This window comes from Hakea prostrata, unplaced genomic scaffold (genome assembly GCF_041222555.1).
Source record: "Hakea prostrata isolate BN-2017 unplaced genomic scaffold, UWA_Hpros_2 contig_111, whole genome shotgun sequence".
Classification (NCBI taxonomy): domain Eukaryota; kingdom Viridiplantae; phylum Streptophyta; class Magnoliopsida; order Proteales; family Proteaceae; genus Hakea; species Hakea prostrata.
The window spans coordinates 47,158-70,557 of NW_028291230.1; the positions used below are offsets into that span (position 1 = coordinate 47,158).

A 23,400-nucleotide genomic window follows, 5' to 3' on the forward strand; every position below is an offset into this window, starting at 1 on the left:
CGGCTCTCTCATTAGATTTGGGAGCCCTAAGATGGTATGAAGAGGGAAAGTCAAAACCCTGGACGGCTAAGGGAAGATTTTCCTCGTTATAGGATGAAGCAACAGAATCAGGTCCACCAGCGGATTTGGTAGGTGGTCTTGACTACCCAGAAGACTCAGCAATCACCTTAGGAGTCATGGATGGTCCAGACCCAGGAAGGGCGGAAAATGTCTCAGTTTTTTCTTCTACTCTTTGTTGGCTAACTTCTGCGAAGTCACACCAAAGAGCAGTTAGGGTTTTGTTGTCACTATTCGACTGCTCGGAGGGGAGAGAAACAAAGGCCTCATTGCCACTATAGCTTTTACCGGCGCTTGGCACAGGGGAAGTCTTAGAGGAAACCCTACTATCTTCCATTACTAAAAGGTCTGAGTGCGGTTTCCAGAGAAAAAGAAACCTGGAGCTAGAAAGTAAACTTTGCAAAGAGATCAGTAAACTTACTGATTCACTGAGGCAGAGAGCTCGAGAACGAAAGAATCGTAAAGGCGCGAAGAAGACAACGAGGTTTCAAAATTCCAGACAAGAAGAATGAAACCTACGAAGACAATGAACCACTTTTAAGCACCCGCACGAGTGTTCGAGGACGTGAACGATCGAGATTAATTCGGCATCAACGATCAAGATTTGAAGACGGTTCGAAAGTTTGAACTCACGAATCCAAAACAGGTGTTCAGAAACCGTCGTTTTGATTGCGTGAGCCACGATAGATTCAACTGCAGGAGGATGCGTAGTGGCACCCTCACAATGCTCGAGGAAAAAGCGACACAACCGCATTAAATGTGAAATGACGTTTAATGGGTTGTGCAAAGACTATTACTTGACGAAGAGCCCAGTTAAAAACCAAGCCCTCGGGATCGACCGAACGCTTGGTCTGGGGGGCTCGTGATATGGAGAAAATATGATCGAACTTGGTTCATTCTTGGTTCGACCCTTGACTCCGGTCGGGACGAAGGGAATCGACTCGCTTCCGAGCGAGCCGGGTTTAGGAGATAGCTTGCTGAGGAAGAAAACTAAATTAACCACAAGCACGCCTTAATCCAATACTTTTGAAGCGGGTTAATTAACCTAATGACGGCTAGCAGAGTTCGGCGGCTGTCAATCATCGCTATCATATGGATAACCACCAAATAACGATCGGGTTATCCTAAGGAGTCCTCTGCTAGTCCAAACTAGTAGAAATCTATCACTCAATGAATCTATCTGTTAAGATCCAACGATTATCCGAAGAAGGCTCAAATACATCCAACGAAGAAGATTCGAAGGTACACTCTATATAAGACATCACCTATTCACAAGGTGAGGACGGACGAAAACACTCAGATGCTTACTATCTGAATCGTATTCCAGTTATTCATTTCTTAGCTCTGTGTTCTATCAGAGCCGTTTGTGATTAAGTTCATCAACTGACTTAGCCTTAGGAGGTGGACTCCCGACCCCAACGGTCGGGCCACATTTAACGCTTTGTTTTGTAGGTCATTCTCAGGAGATCTAAGGGTTGAGCAGATTTTGGACGCATCAGTATGTCTAAAATGTTCCCTCGTTGTCATCATATCATCATCACTGTCAGCAATATCTAATACTTTTATTTTCTTTATTAACAGTAAAGAAATGTCAAGAATACTTGAAAAGAAAGGACATCATCTGAGGTGTACAATTGATAAAGTCAGAATCATTTGGGTATTCTTCAAAGAGATTTTCTTTCTTCTTATTTTCATTTATGCAATTTTTGCAGATGATATCATTCAACATGCTGATCTTCATCAACAAATGAGGTGGATTCCAGAACATCAACATCCACCATTTTGAAATTCTAGAGGTTTGCCCCAGATGAAATGAATTAAATCTAACAGGTACATCTTAATTTAACAGAACTATTCAAATTCAACTCAAGTGTTGTGGAAAAACAGCCTAACTCGCTGGTAATAGCATTTATCATGAATTGAGACTCCAGTCTTCTAGATTTAACTCTCTTGGGCTGTCAATGTGCTCTTCCAAATCCAATCCAATTCATAGCGTACTGCCGGGCTGTGTAGCCCCTACACCAATGGGAGGGGGTTAATGAGAATGCAAAAGGACATGCATCAAGGATGAGATTTTTCGTTTTAATAGAGGCAGGGTGGTCATTTAACTCTTCCAGTGTCTGGATACAGTTGCCATGGAGCCTGGAGCCTGACAACTTTTTCAAAATACATATGTAGGAATTTTGTATATAACCCACACTGCATCACGGAAGAAGGTTACAGATGAAACAGACAACCATACTCAATCATCCAGATGGCCTAATTAGCTTGAATTAAACCATAAACCAGCAACATCTGAGGGTTTATCAAAGACCATCAGCATAATCCAGCAACTTACATTAGTCATACAAAAAGACTGCGTTATTCTGTAAATGAAACTATGCCACAGCCTTGTGGGAGTAGTTCAGAAGAATCCCCACATCAGGAAGAATGACTATTGAGGTGATGAACCTCTAGGATAGATGTTTACCCACTACCTGTGGTACCTGTATCCTAATGAAAAGATGATATTTCTTGCAAACCTTTTATTATAACGACTTTTTCCTCCTTCTGCAACTATAATACAATCATGACCCAACACAATCAGTAAGGCCATTGCCTTCCAAAAATTGGAAACCTGAGCACTCAACTCCAGCTGTAGATGGATTAATGAATTCAAGAAAAAGAAAGAACAGATACCCCTTTAATGATTTCTCACCTCATTTATTTTCCTTTCTTTTTCTTTATAAGGAGGTTAGAAGAAAAAATAAATTTGCTATGAAGGTTTCTAAGAGTATTTCTGAAGAATACTCACATAGTCACATCACATCAGGAAAAAGATGATACAAGGCAATAATCATTTAATATAACTACCACCACTCTTCCTCCTTTGGTGACAACTATCATACACTCAACAATAATAATGCCATTTCAAAAACAAATAGGAACTCTCTTCTCTCCAGATTAATCAAAATTCAAGAAAATATGGTAATTTTAACAAAACCCACCTCTAATTGCCAAAATCTGTCTTAAGCCATCTTTCATCCACACCGCTTGGAGAGAAGAACAAGGAATACAATTAAGAAAACAATAGAAGAAAGCCCAATTGCCACTCCAAGAACTATCTTACTTGGGCCATGTCTATGATCACTCGAGGGTGGACTTGAATCATCATCTGAACTATCGTCGCTGCTGCTATCGTCAGAAGACCCAGTAGAATCGTATGAATCGTCCGGCGGGGGTGAGACAGGTAGCCCATCTTTATCGCAGGGAGCAATCCCAAGCTTTAACTTCGAAGATATAGTGGTGTGGTTGTAGCAGAGATTGCTGTTACCACCAATTTTGAATACGGCTAACCTCTTTATGAAAGAACCATTGAAAGGCATGACACCATTGAAGTTATTGTTTTCAAGATTGAGATATTTCAACTCTTTCATTTTGGTAAGGAACCTGGGAATCGTTCCATTGAACTGGTTTGAGCTCAAATCAAGATGAATTAGACCTGGTATGTCCGACAGAGAGTCGGGCACCTGGCCGGACAATGAATTTGATGCACACGAGACGTTTCTGAGCGACAACATGTCTCCTATCGAAGTGGGTAGCTCGCCAGTAAGAACATTCGAAGAAAGATTCAGGAATTCAAGATCCGAGAGAAGAGTTATCGAAGTGGGTACCTTTCCTTTAAGTCGATTTCCGGATAAATCGATGTGGGTAAGGTTCAAGTGCCATCTTTTGGGAAGAAAACCAGTGAGATTGGTGTTGGAGATTGTAACAGATCTGAGCTTTTTCATGTTCCCCAGAATGAATGATGGTCCGCGAGTATTAATCGACACTTGTGAAACCGTTAGAGATGTAAGATTCGCGAGACGGCTGAGCCAAACACCTGTTAACTTGTGGAGACTACTGATGCAGGTGAAGGAGCGTAGACTGGAAATAAGTTCCTGTGGAAAGTGAACAGGTGGGATTGGGCAGTCGAGAAACTGGAGATCTTGCAATGTGCTTAGGGATTTTAAGGCGGTGATGGACATTTGAACATCGTCGGAGCAGTTGATGAGTCGCAGTGAGACAAGGTGCCTGAAAGGTTTTCCAGAGTCGCAGAGAGTGGCATTGTGGAGGGAGGGTTGAAAGCAGGGATCTTTGGCTGTTGGGATATTGAGTGAACGGAGTGCCTGCAACTGTTTGGGGTCAAGCTCTGAACGAACAGATGGAGAAGGTGAAGATTCTGGAGGCAAAGGAAGAGAAGGGGAAGGTGAAGGTTTTGGGGGTTTTGACGGTGAGGGAGGAGAAGGGGATGGTGAAGGTTTTGTGGGTTTTGAAGGTGAGGGAGGAGAAGGGGATATTGAAGGTTTTGTGGGTTTTGAAGATGAAGGCGGTTTTACTGGAGAGATTTCAGGTGGTGGCGATGATGGATCTGGTGAATGTGAGGAGGAAGCAGAGTAGGAGATGTTGATGCTGTAAGATAGGAGGAACAGTACGATTAGGGAGGTTCTTGAGGTTTTGGGTTCCATTGCTCAGAGTTCAGATACACATAGGCTCTACCAAGATCAGCTCTAATGGATTCTTTCCATCTTGATTCTTTTCTTGGATTGATTTCAGTTGAGTGCTAAACAACAGCACACTGGGGGAGAGAGAGAGGGGGGGGGGGAAAAAAAAAAAAGAGGGGGGGGCGGCCTTTTTTTTTTTGGTGGGGGGGGGGGGGAGAGGGAGGGGGGGGGGAGGAGGCGGGGGGGGGGGAAGGAAGGGGAGAAGAGGGGGCGGCGGGGGAGGGGGGGAGGGGGGGGGGGGGGGGGGGGGGGGGGGGGGGGGGGGGGGGGGGGGGGGAGGGGGGACAAATGGAATTTGTTTTGTTTTTGTTGTTTTTGTGTTGTGGGGGGTGGGGGGGGGGGCGGGCCCCCCCTAATCGGACGGCTCGGATGATCCTTCTAATTAAATAATCAAAAAATCCCTTTACCCCTTTACGTTTACCGTGTGAACAGGGTTTTATGAGTTCGGTTCGGTCTGATGCAAACCAAACGGTCCATCTGAGCGGTTCGACTGGGTATAGTAAATGTAATTAAACGTGTATTCCATACTACCAGCCTATACGTATATACGGTTGTACAAGAACCGTATATACAACCAGACTCAAAATCGTAAGAAGCTAAAAACCAACCCGCCCATTTCATTTTCATTTCTGCCTTTCGTTGTTGGCTGATTCGAAGTTACAACGAAATCGCAGCAGAGAGAAGAAGAAGAAGAGGAAGAAGAGGAAGAAGAAGCAGGTGTTCATCGCAGAGGAAGAAGAAAGCAGGTGTTCATCGCAACGATTTCTTTTCGTTGTTGGCTGATCTCAAGTTACAGCGAAATCGCAGAGAGAGAAGAAGAAGAAGAGGAAGAAGAGGAAGAAGAGAAGAAGAAGCGGTGTTCATCGCAGAGAAGAAGAAGCAAAGCGGTGTCATCGTAGTTGAGAAGAAGCTTGAAGCATCGTTAGTTGAGTTCGAAGAAGAAGAAGAAGCAGCGGAGAAGAAGAAGAAGCATCGGAGAAGTAGAAGAAGCATCGGAGAAGTAGAAGAAGCAGCGGAGAAGAAGAAGAAGCAAGGAGAAGAAGAAGAAGGACACAGAAGCTCCATCTGCGATTTAGAGAAATCGATTTCGGATTCTGGTATTGTCTCGTCTCCTCTCGTCTCTGCGATTCTTCTTTCAAAAAGGTAATAACCAACTCATAAAACCCTTACCATGGAAATTCCTGATGATGTGGTCGAAACCCTGATTTGGTCGTTGCTTAAAGATGAAAAATGCTCTGTAATAACTTGATGTGGTCGAAACCCTGATTTGGTCGTTGCTTAAAGATGAAAAATGCCTCGTAATAACTTGATTTGGTCGGTTTTCTTTAGTATTTGTTGTTTTACCTTTTTGTGGGGTTGTGGAGGGGTTTAATGTTGTTGTTCTTTTAGCATTCAAATGTAAGTATAGATCAATGCAAGGTAAATCGTAAGTTTGTAAGTCAAATAATGACACTAATGTGTGGAATGGATATTGGAACTCCAAATATAGACAACAAATACTAGTCATAATACCAATGATTAGTAGTAGGTGCAGACAATTAGTAGACTGTACAATGAAAAAGAAACATATAAAACCACCTGGAAATAAGGAAGCAATGCCTCTTCTCTGGAGGCATTTTTGACTCATCAAAATCCTGAGCCACATTTGGAGACTGGTCTGTTGATGATCCTTTACCCCCAAAGAAGTTGATGATCCTTTACCCCCAAAGAAGTTGATTAGAAAATCAAGTTGATCTTCATGAAGATGCACTAGCATAGGAAGGAATGCAATGGTTAACCTGGATCGAAAAACCAAAACATAGCCATGCTTCAGAAACTTATAATCAGTTCACTGTCTACTGGACAACGAGGTTGGAATCTATATTGTACATCCAAAACTGTTGTCATGGTTTTCAGTAGGTCATATGGTACTCTATTATTGTTGTAAATGGAATCTGAAATCCAATTACACTAGCACCTTTCTGTGTACTGCATAAAATTGATGCATTTGGGTAAACTTTTAGAGTGTCTTAATGGTTCTCATTTCAATTGGTAAATCCTGTAGAGAGAATGGTTAGTTTAAATTTTTCGAGCTGCTATTTTGAACGGTGACCTTGTATAATGAAGGGTCACGGGTGTATCCGGGTTGTCATTTGTCTCCTTCTTCAAGTGGGTTTAATTGGTGCAATTTGTTTATCTATTTATTGTAAGTATTGTCTTCAACAAGTTTACCCCTGGGTCAGTTGTTTGATAGGTGTGGTTAGTGGCACATTTCCTTTCTAAAAGTATGTCAATAACACTTGTGCATGACTAGCATAACAGTCTTTTCCTTAGAGATGACATCTATTGCAGCTTGATGAAGTTTTATCTTCGCCAATTAGTTTGAGTTGGTATTATTGATGAAGTTTTATGCTGCCAATTAGTTTGGATTTGCATGTTGAATGTGATTAGCCAACTTAAAGTGTTCGAAAGTACAGATTAGCTTATTGGGGATAATTTTCTGCATCATCTTTAATGGAGCATCATTGTGGTCCCTTCCGAAAGAAGCCTGATCGGCTTATACTGAGATACCTGAGAGATTTGCTGCCAATTCTATTATGTATGGTTGATGCACATGGTTAGGTTGTTTCTATGAATAAAATTTTATGGTGCCGACCTTTGAATGACAAACCCTTTCCTACCACTCTTCCGATTGCCATCGTTTCTACGAGATGTTTAAATATGAGTTGATAGTGATCAAACCTGTTTTGTCAAGTAGTAGTTGTTATATATTGTATTCCAAGATCTCTTACTTTTGTGATATTTTTCTTATTCTTCTTTAATGTGGTGTCTTGTTTAACCATGTTGTTGAAGGAATGTGGTTCACTTGTATTTGCAATCTTTAGGATTTGTTTTCACCTTTGTATTGCTCCCTGCCCTTCCACCAAAGAATAGAAAACTTATCAGGCTTCAGAAGTCAGTAGAATGTTTGAGTGGAATAGAGCTGTATCATCCTGGGTACTGTATCAGTTGCGAATTTATCCCTAACAAATTCTATTTCCTTTGCTTTGCTGTTTCAGTGCGAATTTTGCTTCTTCTTAATTTTTTTTTGTTTATTTGAAATTGTTCACTTCCGGCTGCTTTGGTTTCTCAAAATATAGAAGTGGTTACTTTTGTGTCTATGTTAGTTTGTTAAGTTGTAGAGGTTATTCTACTTTTCTTGAGTGTGATTCGAGATACGTGTGTTAATGATTTTCTCATTGTGTGTTCTTTTATGTGGATTTCATTTTTTGACCTAAGTTTAAGCAGTTGACAGTGTATTTTGTTGAGTCGATTACAATGTTCACTAATATAATTTGTTTGTGGTTTTTAGACCTCCTAAATGAGTACGACTTGTGGTTGAATTAGTCTAAAATTTTATATTTCACTCGCACAAAGCCACAATTAGCTCCACCAAAGTTGTTGTATGTGAGAATTAGTATGGAAGCCTTTGCCGCCTCACTTTTGCCTCCCTCTATTCTTATTTAGGAAAAAGAAGGTTGGAGCTTCAACCCAGAATTCGTTTTTGAAAACCTTCCTCCCCATTGTCGTTACTATGAAGTCTTTGATCCACCCCGCTTTTGCTTGCTCTAGTAAAGGCTGGCAATTAACTGTTCCTCCCTAGTCCCTTGGCCCCTGATGCCACTACAAACCATTCCTCCCGTAAAATCCATTAATCCCTCCCTGTACCTCCCTGAACCACTCCCTTCACTCGCTGTACACCCACTCGGAATCTCCCGCCTACTTGTCACCCCCTTCCCTATCGGAGAGTCGAGTAGGGGAAGCCACCGACACCGTTAATGCCAGCAGAGTCATTGTCCATGGCTAGAAACAATGCATGGCCACTCTACCATTGCTTATGATTAGCTGCTACCCCCGACATTGCTCCATAGGGCCTTATCTCTTCAGCTGACTCCCTACGTATCCCTAAAAACAACCCTCTAGCGTACTGTATAGAAGGTTGGACTGCAACAGTTTATTGCAAAGTGCTGAGGTCAATCAGATTTCGGATTGCATCCGCCCCTGATGCCAGATTCCCCCGATACAAGTGTTTTTATCTCTTTGTAGGTTGTGACACCACTGAGTCACCGGCCTTTACTCTCCTTCAGGAAGACCATATTGCTATTAATTATCTCGTAGGATCTATTGCAATTTCAATTTTCAGCTCTCCCTCTGAAGAAATCAGTTCTACCTTATGAGACATCGTTGTGTCTTTGACCGAAGCACTAGTTATAGATGCTCCATTGGCATCTGTACCCTTGTCATCCACCTCAAAGAAGAATATCATGTTGGCCTTGTCGCCCCTGCAATCCTCAGTCCAGCACAAGGTTCGTGCAAGATTATTGTTGCTCCCCCATCCCTCCTTTCTCTCTCTCTCAAACACCCTATCTAACTTCTCGGGCTTCTTCCGTGTTGCGTACTGTCAATGGGCGTAACCCACAACCCCGCTCCTCCTCCCAACCCACGCATATTCATTTACAAAAAGTGTGTTGAGTAGGTTTGGTTTCAGTACACTTCTGTTGGATTCATAAACAGTTTCTTGTTCTATTTTGAGTTTATACAGTTTAATAGACCATATTTATAACATATATATTGGTATGTTCTACTTAAAATCACTATACTATACATGGTTTGGTTAGGGAATAAGTAATTTAGTACTTTACGGTTTGGCTTTTGCCTTAGATACTGAATCTATAATGAATTGTATTTGGTTTGGTTTTTGTTGGTTTTTGTTTTAAAAAGTCAATTCTGGTTCCAAATTTACTCCCATTGAATTACCTAATAAGAAGAGGTAGGCATCATTGTGAACACTGGAATATGTCATTTTCATGGAAACCGAGGTTGTCAAAATCGTTAGCATACTTCTGAGCAAGGGTGGGCAGATATACATACTTTTGTGGGATCCAATTGTATGGCTGGGCGTGTCTTTGTTTTTCGCATTCTCGGTATTATGTAAATTCATGGCCTCCTTATGGGGTCTATTTAACTGCATTTCATGTATTCATGTATAGGTTGACATCTTTGCTTTCTGGCCCTTGTCTGTTACTCTATCAGGAAAAGAAGAAACCCCTTTGTGGGCTGTATCCATTCTTTTGTTGTTTGTTGGTTGTACTGTTACTCTATCAGAAAAAGAAGAAACCCCTTTGTGGGCTGTATCCATTCTTTTGTTGTTTGTTGGTTGTATTTGGCATTTCTCGAATAGAATCAAAAAAAGTGTGTGTTGTTTAATAGGGAATACTTTTATCTCAGCCTACTGAATGTGTAGTTGAACTGTTGTATTGCACAAAGCAAGAAGCTGTTGAGATTGTTGGATGCAAAACCTTGACTTATTTATTGTGATTAGGTAGTTGGAAATCTTTCCATCAATTTCTGCAATTTGGAAAAATTTTACAGTTATGTAAGTTATTTAAGTCTTGATGTAAATGTCTCATCTTCTAGGGATTAGCTCATCTAGCAAGGACATACCTCATAATTAAAGAGGTCAAGAGAGAGAGGGGAAAAAAGATGTAGGCTTTTGATGTGTGCTACTAACAAGGTTCGAAATTTCTGTTTATCCTGCCATCTTGCCCTTCAGCGAAATGACTGAACCTTTTGATGATGCAACTTCTGTAGGACAATATTGAGATATATGTGGTTTTCATTCCCAGGGACCTTGGTCATCACCCATGCACTCATATTCTGGAAATTTTGATTTGGATGAAGTCCTTTCATGTGGATGGCTATAGTATAATTGATTTCTGTTAATGCATACCTTCGTATAAGATCCTATCTTTAGCATATTCATTGTTCAAACCAATGCATTTTATTATTTTGGATATACAACTATTTAGTGGAGTGTCGTAATTCTCAATGGAGTCATTTACAATGACGAGGTTATGAATAAATTTTGAAAACAGAAAATTTGAAACAATGATAACATCCATTATTGGGCAAACATAAGTTGGTTTCCCAGCAGGGGAGCAATAAAAATGGTGGTGACGAGCAATGTTGATGATATTGTGGCATTTAATAATTTGGTTGTTTGTTGTCATACCGATTTTGTGATTTGGACTTCCTTTATTATTTGCTTTTGATAGGTGATGATGCCGTGGATGTACTTTGGCCTAGGTTAAGATTATTATAAGTGCGAATAAATGTTTTATGAGCTACAAATTATAGTGATGTACCTTTAGTATCATGTGGAATGCTGAAGAAGTGGGGCCTCAGCCTAAGATACTGAAATGCTGATGTTGTTATGCAACTGTGGATATTTTATCACTTCATTCGTTAATGTTTAGAACTTAAAGTACTTCACTTTGATAATTTTGTGATCAAACCCGTTTTTGTGTTAATGGGTTTTATTTTAACTTGGTAGGGTTTGTACATTTGAAGCATTTTTGTTGTTAACATTAGAGGGTTATTTCCCGTGTTTGTGATGTGTTGAGTGTGGGTGGACGCTTGGCACATGGGCGTGGAAATGTTTGTCTATAATATGACTTGTTTGGGCTAGGTTTCAATCCAGGCCAATGGTTGGCATCGAATTTTGAATAACTAATGTCTAGACTGAATGTTTTTCATGCTTAGATTGTTTGTGTTCTCTCTTTAATGTTGTCTCATGACTCTCATCTCGTATAATTAGTATTTGTTTTGTTATACTTTAGTTTCATGTTAATAAAATGTTGTTTACCTAATACGTTTTGTTGCATCTATGCGAGCAAAACCACCATAAGTCTCACTTTGAAATGGCTCCTAAGGCAACCACACAAATGAAGGCCAAAGGGGCTAAAAAAGGGAAACAAAAGCAACAAAGAAGGCGAGGCTTCATATTTGGTGGATGACGAAGCAAAAGCGCCATTTATTCCGATTAATAAGCTAAGTATAGAAGAAGGAAGGGATGTAGACATCCCTTCTTTTTCGTAGAGGAGGTGTAGCAGATATGTTTAAGCAGCATTGGGTGGGATAACATCCTAAAGTTACCTCCTAAGTGTTATTACCAGTTGGTTAAAGTGTTTTATTCCAATTTGAGATTCAAGGAGGAGGAGGGAAACTTATATGCCCTGTCCAATGTTAAAGGGGTGGAGATTGCCTTGAATATTCAAGAGCTGGGTGAAAGGCTAGGAGTCTCAAGTGAAGGACAAAAATATTTTTGGGAGCCTAGGAAGAAGTTTGATCACCTCATTGATGTTGGTCGGACTTATAGTGATATAATGGTTCACTACACGGGTAACACCAGCGTGAAGTTGAAGGACCTGAAACCAATTCCTCATGCAATTGCTTACATAGTGCAACACAACATTATCCCACGAAGAGGTCACCGTGAACGGCTGAGTTCTTTTGAAGCCTATGTCACCCATTGCATTCATTCAGGGAGGCAGCTCAACATGCCGTACATTATTCTCAGAATGATGAAGTATGCAAAAGATGCCCACAATCGTGCTCTCCCATATGGTCGGCTGCTTACCCAAATCTTTACTACCTATGGGATTGATCTTGAGGGGGAGGATTGTGAAAGTGGGAAGAATAAGAAGAAGAACAATGAAGTTAAAATCCATGGAAAAAAATTCCATCTTGAGATGGCGGATGTAGGAGTGCAGCCTCCAGGTGTAGGAGCACAACCTGCTGTTGATCCATACATGACTGGAGATGATTTTGAGCGTGTTGAGAACAAATTTTCAAATATGTCAAGACATGTGCGGAAGATTCTTCGGCGCGTGGATCAAGTCGCCCATAAGCCGGGCATCCCGTATATTCCGGACTCCTCACCACCTTCTCGCTGAATCAAGGATTCGGATCCGAATCGAATAGGTTGACTATTCAGATTAAATGTAATTTGGATGTTTTGCTGAATGGGATTCTTTGTTTCAATCCTTAGAACAATGCTTATTTAATACACAGATAAGAATTTGTAGTAAGGTTCCCAGTTGCTGTTTCTTTATATTCCTTATATTTTGATATTTGAGTATACTATGTGTGATATTTCTTATATTTTGATATTTGAATATACTATGTGTGGAATTCATGGATTACATCCATATACACACCCAAAATTCCTGTTAAGCTAAGATTAAATGTAATGAGATAGGTTGATTGAGTTTATCTCCCCATACGGAATGTATGAAGTAATTTTAGGCAAAGTTGGGGTTTGTTACAGTTCAAGTGGTGTTTGGTAATTCGTATGGTTGGCAAGTGATGAAACCGTGCATTAACATGAGACTTTCACTACCTTGTCCGATTTCGGAGCAGCATTGTCCGATTTTTTCAAATTTATTTGCAATAAAATTGTGTTCTCCATAGAATTGTATGTTTTGCTTATAGTGATAGACGCGTCAATGCGGAAATGGAATTTTTTTCCTCTTGTGTAGTTAACACTAACATTGCTCCGTTCTTAAACGAACTAACCCCTCCAGTCTCGTGATCCGTTAAATTAATATGGTTGTTTCCGTTGAAAAGGGAATCAATAAGATACTCCCTCTTTCCATCAAAACTCCCGGGGTTGAAACAAGACTTCAAACATAATCACTCCATTTTCCACTTCGTGTTGAGAGTTATAAATACGTTGAGGAACTTTAAAAGGGAACCACCCCCTTTCATCCGATGAACAGAGAGCAAATGGGCCAGTTCCCTTTAAAGGGAACCAGCCCCTTTCATCCGATGAACACAGAGGCGAACGGGCCCGTTCCCTTTTAAAGGGAACCAGACTCGTAATATGATGAACACAGAGGCGAACGGGCCAGCTCCCCTTTAAAGGGAACCAGACTCGTAATCTGATGAACACAGAGGCGAACGGGCCGTTCCCTTTTAAAGGGAACCAGAGACCGTAATATGATGAACACAGAGGCGAACGGGCCGCTCCCTTTTGGAAAGGGAACCAGCCCTTTCGTCCGATGAACACAGAGGCGAACGGGCCAGCTCCCTTTAAAGGGAACCAGCACTCGTAATATGATGAACACAGAGGCGAACGGGCGCAGTTCCCTTTTAAAGGGAACCAGCCCCCTTAATCCGATGAACACAGAGAGGCGAACGGGCCGCTCCCTTTTAAAGGGAACCAGACTCGTAATATGATGAACACAGAGGCGAACGGGCCGCTCCCTTTTAAAGGGAACCAGCCCTAAATGATGAACACAGAGGCGAACGGGGCGTTCCTTTTAAAGGGAACCAGACCGTAATCCGATGAACACAGAGGCGAAACGGGCGTTCCCTTTAAAGGGAACCAGCCCCTTTTAAAATGATGAACACAGAGCAATGGGCGCTTCCTTTTAAAGGGAACCAGACCGTAATCCGATGAACACAGAGGCGAAACGGGCCGTTCCCTTTTAAAGGGAACCAGCCCCTTTTAAAATGATGAACACAGAGAGAATGGGGCAGTTCCCTTTAAAGGGAACCAGCACTCGTAATCGATGAACACAGAGGCGAACGGGCCAGATCCCTTTTAAAGGGAACCAGCCCCTTTTAAAATGAAGAACACAGAGAGCAATGGGCCAGCTTCCCTTTTAAAGGGAACTGAGACCCGTAATCCGATGAACTCAGAGGCGAAACGGGCCGGTTCCCTTTTAAAGGGAACCAGCCATTTCATCTGTGAACACAGAGACCAAATGAGCTGATTCCATTATAAAGGGAACCAACCCCTTTATTCAATGAAGAGACATGGTACAATATGACATGATGTCTCCTCCACTCTACTTATCTTTTATGGATCAAGAATGTTAAAATCAATATGAGTGCTTCCTTTAGCTTGTTGGATATCAAATTTATTTTGCTGACATTGCTAAGCCGGATAAGATGTAACCAAAATTCCAGCTGAAAGATCATCGGAATGCTTTAACAAAGTGTGTTTGAATGATCCAGACATCGCCCCTCATCCTTATATACAAAGTACTACCACTATGCATATACAAAAAAAAATTGTGAACCAGCCCCAACATAGTTGAATGATACAGATATTGTCCCTCATCCTTTGATACAAAGTACTACCACTATGCATATACAAAAAAAAATTGTGAACCAGCCCCAACCTAGTTGAATGATACAGATATTGTCCCTCATCCTTTGATACAAAGTACTACCACTATGCATATACAAAAAAAAATTGTGAACCAGCCCCAACCTAGTTGAATGATACAGATATTGTCCCTCATCCTTTGATACAAAGTACTACCACTATGCATATTAAAAAAAAAAGTGGTGTTGTAACCAATATAGTTGAATGATACAGATAATGTCCGTCATTGTTTGATACAAAGTACTACCACTATCCATATACAAAATAAAGGGGAATACAAAATGTTTGAATATGATAAACCCATGTATGTCCCTCATTGTCTGAAAATGAGACACTCGTTCTGCATCCTCAAATGTCACCAACGCAAAGATTGAATTTTGGGACGATGGTACGTGGCCGTATAATCCAACGACAAAATAGAAGCAAATAATAAGTTTGAAATTAAGATAAAAGAGCAATACAAACACAAAACATCAGCTAATGCAATTACCTTATATGAAGAATTATCGAATGACTTACACCAAGTTGAACCGAATTTTGGGAGGAAGGTACGTGCAGTATAATCCAACGACAAAATAGAAGCAAATAATAAGTTTGAAATTATTTGCATAAATGAGCAATAGAAACGAGAGATTATCACTTAATACATTTACCTTAGATGAAGAATTATCAGTACTCACACCAAGTTGAACTGAATTTTGGGAGGAAGGTACGTCCTGTATAATCCAACGACAAAATAGAAGCAAATAATAAGTTTGAAATTATTTACATAAATGAGCAATAGAAAGGAGAGATTATCACTTAATGCAGTTACCTTAGATGAAGAATTATCAGTACTTACACCTAGTTGAACTGAATATTGGGAGGAAGGTAAGTGCTGTATAATCCAACAACACAAATAGTTAAGAGTAATTGTGCAACATCAGTAAAATTATATGAACAATGTCAATGTTTGGCTGAAAAATAAAATAAATTTACCCGAGTTGAGCATGTGTTATAGCCGCCAAACATTGACAAATAATCGACTCGGCAATGATACTTGTATGGAGCCCCGTCCTTCAACTAGGTTGACAAGCCCTCTTCTTTTTACTTTTTTCATGCCAGGGCTTGATTCTTTTTCCGGATCCCCTTTTCTGAGACTGTTTTGGTTTTAACTGTAAAATTCTGTACGCTTCACCATTTACTTCGGAGGGTTGGTCAGTATGTGAAGGAACGTCTACATGTTCTAGATCGTTGACAATCCCATTCAGATGCTTACATAGTATGTTATAACCAAAACTTGTTTCACAAGCTTGGTTAATGACTTTCAAAAATGACGGAGTAATTAGCCTAGTTCGCTGTACGCAACTTACTTCTCCATCAGCCTCAAACCTTGCATCCCCTTCTCTTCGTGTCCCGTCAAGTATGTGCACATCTCGGGCTGATTTTCTCCATCTCATTAAAAAATATTTTATCGGAATGCACATGAGTTGGAGATAATGGAAAACTCTTAACATATGGGCACAACAGATCCCAACATTCTCAAATTTCTTACAACTACATGTTACGCTTTCGGTCTCTGTATTACGCAATACTCGTATGCTTTCCCCGTAAAGGAACCAGTTGCATCCGCCTTCAAAATCACATATTCAACATACATATTTGCGACATTCGGCTGTTGATAGCGTGACTATCCACCAACTCAAACTCCTTCAAAAACTCTTTGAATATAGTTGGAGTATATAATCGGTAAGCTTGATTCAACATAGGTTTCAACGAATGTGCACCCCCAAGAACTTCGTTACGTGCATCAAATTCCTTTTTCAATTCATTTGCACGTTTTGCGTCCACAACATCCTCGGAAATGTCTCATAAACCTTAGAAGATCAAGTTTGCGGCCAAGACATTGTTTCAAATCAGCATTCAAACTTTCAGCCAAACTGTGTGCTCCTCACACCTAGTGTGAAACAGCTTCTTCATGTAACAACATGCCCATTTCTCCCTTATTTCATATGTTCTATCTAGCCAACTAGTGTTTAGAACCCCTTGATTTTCTCTTAAATTGGTCCATGCATATTCAAATTCAGCAACTTCTGTATAATGGTATATGCATTTGTTCAAAATTTTGAAGAACCGTGACTTGTCACTCATCAAATATCCATGGTGTTTCTTTGCATTTTGCAATAGATGCCAAGTGCACAATGCATGGTGGTATTAGGTGCAACCTCAGTTAGTGCCCTCGCCATTGCAGCATCCTGATCAGTGAAGATTGTAATTGCCTTCTTATCACCGTTAACTCCAAAAAAAGTTCGAAATAACCATACAAATGACTCAGTGGTCTCATCATATAGCAAGGCAGCTCCAAATACGACCAGAGTCCTATGATGATTAAATCCCACAAACACACCCAATGGTCTATTTTCTTTGTTTGTGCAGAACGTAGTATCAAACACAACCACATCACCAAATAGTTGATAATCACATTGCATCTGTGGATCAGCCCAAAATATATTAGTCAATTTGTCCTCACTGTCCATCTGTACAGAATAAACAAATGCAGGGTTTAAGTTTCGTTGATTGTCTAAGTATAGCATCAAGCTCCCGGCATCCCCATATGCCAAATCACGCTGCCGTTTGTTATTCAAATAGTTTTGCAAATCTTTCTTTGTGAAGCCAAGATTTTCATTGCCCCCTGCTTGCAAACCCATCAAATTAAATGTCATTCTTGTTCCCATTCCACTTCTGTCAGCCATTGCTATTTCCGTGGCTTGGGTACTTGATATTGCACGCTGGGATCGCATCAAATGTGCAGCTTCTTCAACATGAAGAACATGGTTGTGTTCATCCACAAATTTGTCAACTACTAATCGTCCTTCATGATCTCTTTTTACAATCATCCTTGCTAAACAGCCTGTTCTAGTTTCAGGACGATGTTGTTTCCCTTTCCCCTCTCTTTCTATTCGGTATCCTTCTTTACTACACAAGAAACAGCGTTGCACGATGACACTCTTATCCGTCGTGCTCCCGTGTAAATAACTCTTCCGAACACTGAACCCACTCATGCGCCCATACTTATTATAACAGTCATAGGCTTCATCAAATGATTTAAATTCCATGCCTAATCGAGGTGTCACATTGTCATCCATTGTTTGATGAAACTTTCATAGTAAACCACAAGTACACATTAATAAAAGTTAGGAATGGCCCGAAGATTTAAGATTCATAAACAACAAAGATGAAGCCTTAAGGTACAATATGACATGACAACTTCCGGGAACACAAATTTCTCGATGCATAAAACTGATAAGTAATTAAGTCGATGAGACAACGGTGCAATTTAAAATCGTATCACAAATTCATTTAATAAACTGAATAACAACGACTTACACAAAGACATATGGACCCAAAACCAGGAAAATATAGAAGTCATTCGCTTTCATATGTAATGTGCACAATAAATATGGAAATGCATGAGAATTATAAATATCAAATTATCTAATATGAGAAATTTCCTTTATAATGGTAGCTCAGCTACAATATAACCATTTAACCATGATATAGTAGTAGACAAAATTGGGTTGTAGAATGAGTAAAAGTAGAATAACCAGTACAGATATGTTGAACACAAAATCCAAATAGATGTATAAACAATCCTACCGATACAATTTACGGTCATACAAAGAATTAAAACACCGTACAAAATGGTCATACAAACAAATCCCACGTAACATATATATAAATTGTTGGTCATGACGAGATTTGCGGGGAAGTATAACATACCAATAATGGTCGTAATAAGATCCGGACGGAAATACAACTAGGTGCAAACGTATATGTGTATTCAACATGAATAAAATAGGATACACATATATAAAATTCAATCAAATAACAAACCATATCATTTTGTTCAATGTTAACTAAACGAATTGATGTTTAAACTAATACATGCAACATCAACTTGGTCTACTTCTATTATCTACGAAAATAAATTAATCTTCTTAATCCTTAAACCAAGCCATATATATATAGTAGAGTATCAGAAATCACATCATATATTATTGTCCAGGAAAATCATTTAATGTGAATAGACGAAGTGAAAAAGTTGGGCATGTTGTGGACCAACGAATCAATGGATATTTGAAGTTTCATGGGTCACATTTCATAATATGTGGATTAAAGACAAATATAAATATGAGCAGCATAAATAGTGGCGTTTGTTATTCAAATATCAAAACGAAGCCACTCTCTATACCAAATAACAGAAACAAAATGATCGGACTCACCAACTGCAATTTGAATGAGGTAAACGCCACCACTGAGTTGTTACGAGCCTTGCTCCGCCTCAAAACAGAGGCTCAAATGGAGTTCGTTAAGATTGTAGTGGTACTTGAATAATATTGTGGGAGAAACGTGAGAGCAGCTGATAATATGTACGATTTTGTTGTGTAAAACTTTCTTCCAAATCCAGAGTGACACCTGAATAACCACCCACTGCATTCACTTCTTTTTTGCTTCAACGAATACAAGTTTACCCAGATAACCAAAACCAGTGCTTCAATCGATTCCAGAGAGCAAATGGAAAATCACTAATGTGTTTATACAGACAGAGAAGAAAATTTTCATTATACAGAAACCAAGACCAAAAATTGCAATTTTGCTTCTGAGGTGACAACTGACAAGTAATGGCTCCCCAGTTTGGCGCCATTTTTTTGTTCACATCATTGTAATAGTGGCTTACCATGGTTAGTGAAACCCAATCAAATTGATCGAATCACCGTCGGCCAGTCTGATGAGGGTAAAAGAGAGCAGGGCTGGACTAAATTTGGGCTCAATAGAGTACACAGTATGTGGACACATGAACAATTTGATTCAGTATTCATATGGGCCTGGGCCTAGCCCATATTTACAACAAATAAATAGCTCATTTAATGTTTCCTTCTCCATTTGAATTATCAAGTTCAATCGTATCCTCTCTCTCACCAAAGTTGCAGATTTCAGCCCTAGAAGCAGCAACGAGGAGGCTAAATGTAAATATTCCCGGTTACCATATACAAGGAGAAGAAGAAAGGTGTTAAGGTTATGAAGAAGGGGTCGGAACGTTTTAGAGCAAACGCTCCGGTATCTGGTGTTAAGGTTATGAAGAAGAATAAACAGCCCTCCACGGCTTCCAGATTCGACTCTTCCATCTTTCCTTGCGCTCTTACTTCCTCGCTTCTTCGTGTCTCACTTGTTAAGAATATTTTGTTCGGCTAACAGGTAAGATTTACCTTATCAATCCACATGTTTATCCGAGAATTTCGGAATGTTAACCTAAATTATTTTGGGTGTTGTTCAAGAATGGAATCGTGTATGGGAATTGGTGTCAAAATAGCATGTTTTATTAAGTACCACCAAAGATAGTTGTACATAGCATTCTTTAATTCCCATTACTTTTTAATTGATTAGAAAGTTAATCAAGATGAACCAAAGTCAGTGCACGTTTAAAATTTGTAAAAAAACTGTTTTTGTTCTGGATGAATTATTATAGTAATAATAATAAAATTACTAATAATTATAAACCAGTTCACTCATGCCTGTCATGGTTGTTCTTGGGTTCAAGTTGTTGTGTAATTTCTCTCAAACAATTACTTGGAATTCACTTCTCCTGATACCTGTGATTATGAGTCTACCAATATCAGAGCCAATCACATCCACTTTTGGTACAAACAATCTTCCCTTACTTTCCGCTGTGAATCAGATGCTTTTTGAATAATGTAAACCAACTCCCGTTGCATTTGGTTTCAGCTTCTTACTATCCCGTAACAATTCACACCGGGTTTACTCGCAATATCTACGTATATGTGTACTTGAAAGTCTGCGTTTAAAATAATACATTGTCTTCGCAAAGGGGCAACATTTGTATAGGTCTATATAAAACTCAATAACTAATGTGTTTTCAAATTTTCATTTTGCTGCAGTTCAGTGATACGAAACAAATAAATGGGTGGATGCTATTGTGAAGATGGGTCATCTACAAGTATGGAGCAACCAACTCCATTATGCTATTGCGGGCAAGGGAGGATGTTGCTCCTCACTTCACATACAAAAAAAAATCCAGGTCGGAGATTTTATAGGTGCCCAAATGGTGTAAAGCATCCATTTTCTTTTATTTGGGTAGATCAGATGTGTGGCGGTGAAGCGAAGAACGTATGTACATTCTACAGCTTCAACGTCTTACGAAAGTGTGAATAGTCGAGGACATGAGGTGAGAATGGAACCAAAATTTGACGACCGACGTCGCAATCCGATGAATTTGGATGCTGCAAGGCGAACCCTTAATCATGAACGGCAAAATCAAAGATTGTTGGACAAAATTACATTGGAACATCTTGTAATTTTGTTCTTATGTGTTTGGCTATTCTTACTTTCTTGTTATGTACTTTATTCAAGAAACATTTAACCCCCGGACGCTCAATGTCACTACTGTAACATATACGGTAGGACAATAATAAACTGGATGGGTAGTTCAGTACTTTATTTCAAAAAAATGTACTCTATCTATGTCAAACACTTATCACAATGTATTTGTAGGGTTGGAAGTAGTTGTCAAAACAAGTTCACCTCTAATGTATGATATTGCACCGAATCAATTATATAATACGTTGATATATATTGTCCATATGAGAGTTAAGCGGTGATGAAACACATAATTCAACCCATATATGGTTTAAATTTTTTAAATTATTGATTCCCTTTATTAGTGTTACATCTGTGGCTTTAAACATTACTGTAAGTCTTCAATTTATAATTTCAGTGACTATAACAGTGTGATGGAACATATTAATTTCACTACGAACCCAACTCAATTCACCGCTGCTTTGTTATGTGAACACATACCAAAGGGAATGATTATCTTTTAAACGGCAGGAACCCGTTTCGTCTGGGAACACAGAGAGCAAATGGGCCGATTCCCTTTTAAGGGGAACCAGCCCGCTTCGTATGTGAACACAGAGACAGAAATGGGCCGATTCCCTTTTAGGGAAAGGGAACCAGCCCGCGTATTTGAACACAGAACACAGAGAATGGGGCGCCCCTTTAAAGGGAACCAGCCCGTTCGTCTGGGAACACAGACAGAAAATGGGCCGATTCCCTTTTAAGGGGAACCAGCCCGTTCGTATGGATGAACACAGAGAGCAAATGGGCCGATTCCCTTTAAAGGGAACCAGCCCCCGTAACTGGGAACACAGAGCAAAGGGCCACCCTTTAAAGGGAACCAGAGATGTGAACACAGAAAGAAATGGGCGTCCCTTTAAAGGGAACCAGCCCGTTTCGTCTGGGAACACAGAGAGCAAATGGGCCGATTCCCTTTTAAAGGGAACCAGCCCGTTTCGTATGTGAACACAGAGAGAGCAAATGGGCCGCTTCCCTTTAAAGGGAACCAGCCCGTTTGTCTCGGGAACACAGAGAGCAAATGGGCCGATTCCCTTTTAAAGGGAACCAGCCCGCTTCGTATGTGAACACAGAGCAAATGGGCCGTTCCCTTTTAAAGGGAACCAGCCCTTGGGAACACGATGAACACAGGAAATGGGCCGATTCCCTTTTAAAGGGAACCACCCGCTTGCCCGATGAACACAGAGAGCAAATGGGCCGATTCCCTTTTAAAGGGAACCAGCCCGCTTCGTCTGGTGAACACAGAGAGCAAATGGGCCGATTCCCTTTAAAGGGAACCAGCCGTCTCGCCGTGAACACAGAGACAAATGGGCCGATTCCCTTTTAAAGGGAACCAGCCCGTTTCGTTCGTGAACACAGAGAGCAAATGGGCCGATTCCCTTTAAAGGGAACCAGCCCGCTTCGTCGATGAACACAGAGAGCAAATGGGCCGATTCCCTTTAAAGGGAACCAGCCCCCGTTTGTCCGATGAACACAGAGAGCAAATGGGCCGCTTCCTTTTAAAGGGAACCAGCCCCGTTCGTCTGAGGAACACAGAGAGCAAATGGGCCGATTCCCTTTTAAAGGGAACCAGCCCGCTTCGTATGTGAACACAGAGAGCGAACGGGCCGCTTCCCTTTTAAAGGGAACCAGCCCGCTTCGTGTGTGAACACAGAGAGCAAATGGGCCGATTCCCTTTAAAGGGAACCAGCCCGTTTAGTCTGTGAACACAGAGAGCAAATGGGCCAATTCCCTTTAAAAAGGAACCAGCCCGCTTGCCTGTGAACACAGAGACCAAATGGGCCGATTCCGTTTTAAAGGGAACCAGCCCGTTTCGTTTGTGAACACAGAAAGCAAATGGGCCGATTCAACATTTAAAAGGGAACCAACCCGCTTCGTTTGTCAACACAGAGAGAAAATACGTTGACGAACTTTAAAAGGGAACCAAGTACTCTCTTCATGAGAACACATACACCAATGGGGTTGGTTCCCATTTCATCCGGAGATCAATAAGTATCAAATTCCCTGTTACGAAAAAGAACAAATAACACTTTCAATAGGCGAAAATGCCGTTCACATATGAATGTATGCTTTATTTGCATTGTAACAAAAATGCGTGAACCTGTCGGTGCGGCAAGATATTCAATTCACTTGTTAACAAAGAAATTAACCGATCGGACAATGTAGTCAAATACTAATGTGAATGTGTTGTTTCATCTAAGTCCATGTAAGAGAATTTATTTACATTAACTACGGGGATATAAAAGAAAAGAATCCAATCAAGGAGAAGGTTTAGTGAACATATTAAAATGGATCCTAGATCAACTCAGAGGGGTAACAACGAATTGCACACATAGAAGAATCAGCTGTGGTGCCTTTCATGGGGTGGTGATTCAACGTGGTGTTGTATCTGGACACAGAGTGCAACACAAGTGCTGATCAAATATCCACAAGACA

At 40.4% G+C, this 23,400-nt stretch overlaps 1 protein-coding gene across 1 annotated transcript; it reads right to left on the bottom strand.

Annotated features, from left to right (window-relative positions):
- Positions 1 to 1,698: 1,698 nt before the first annotated feature.
- On the bottom strand, positions 1,699 to 4,665 carry RLP51 (receptor like protein 51). The gene has a single exon (XM_089141671.1). It carries the CDS (start codon positions 4,542 to 4,544, stop codon positions 3,078 to 3,080), a length of 1,467 nt encoding a protein of 488 aa, XP_088997797.1. The 5' UTR covers positions 4,545 to 4,665; the 3' UTR covers positions 1,699 to 3,077.
- Between the last annotated feature and the right edge of the window lie 18,735 nt (positions 4,666 to 23,400).

Bases quoted from the DNA above. Each gene is read 5' to 3' on its own strand.
- RLP51 (XM_089141671.1), bottom strand. From the start codon at position 4,544: ATGGAACCCAAAACCTCAAGAACCTCCCTAATCGTACTGTTCCTCCTA.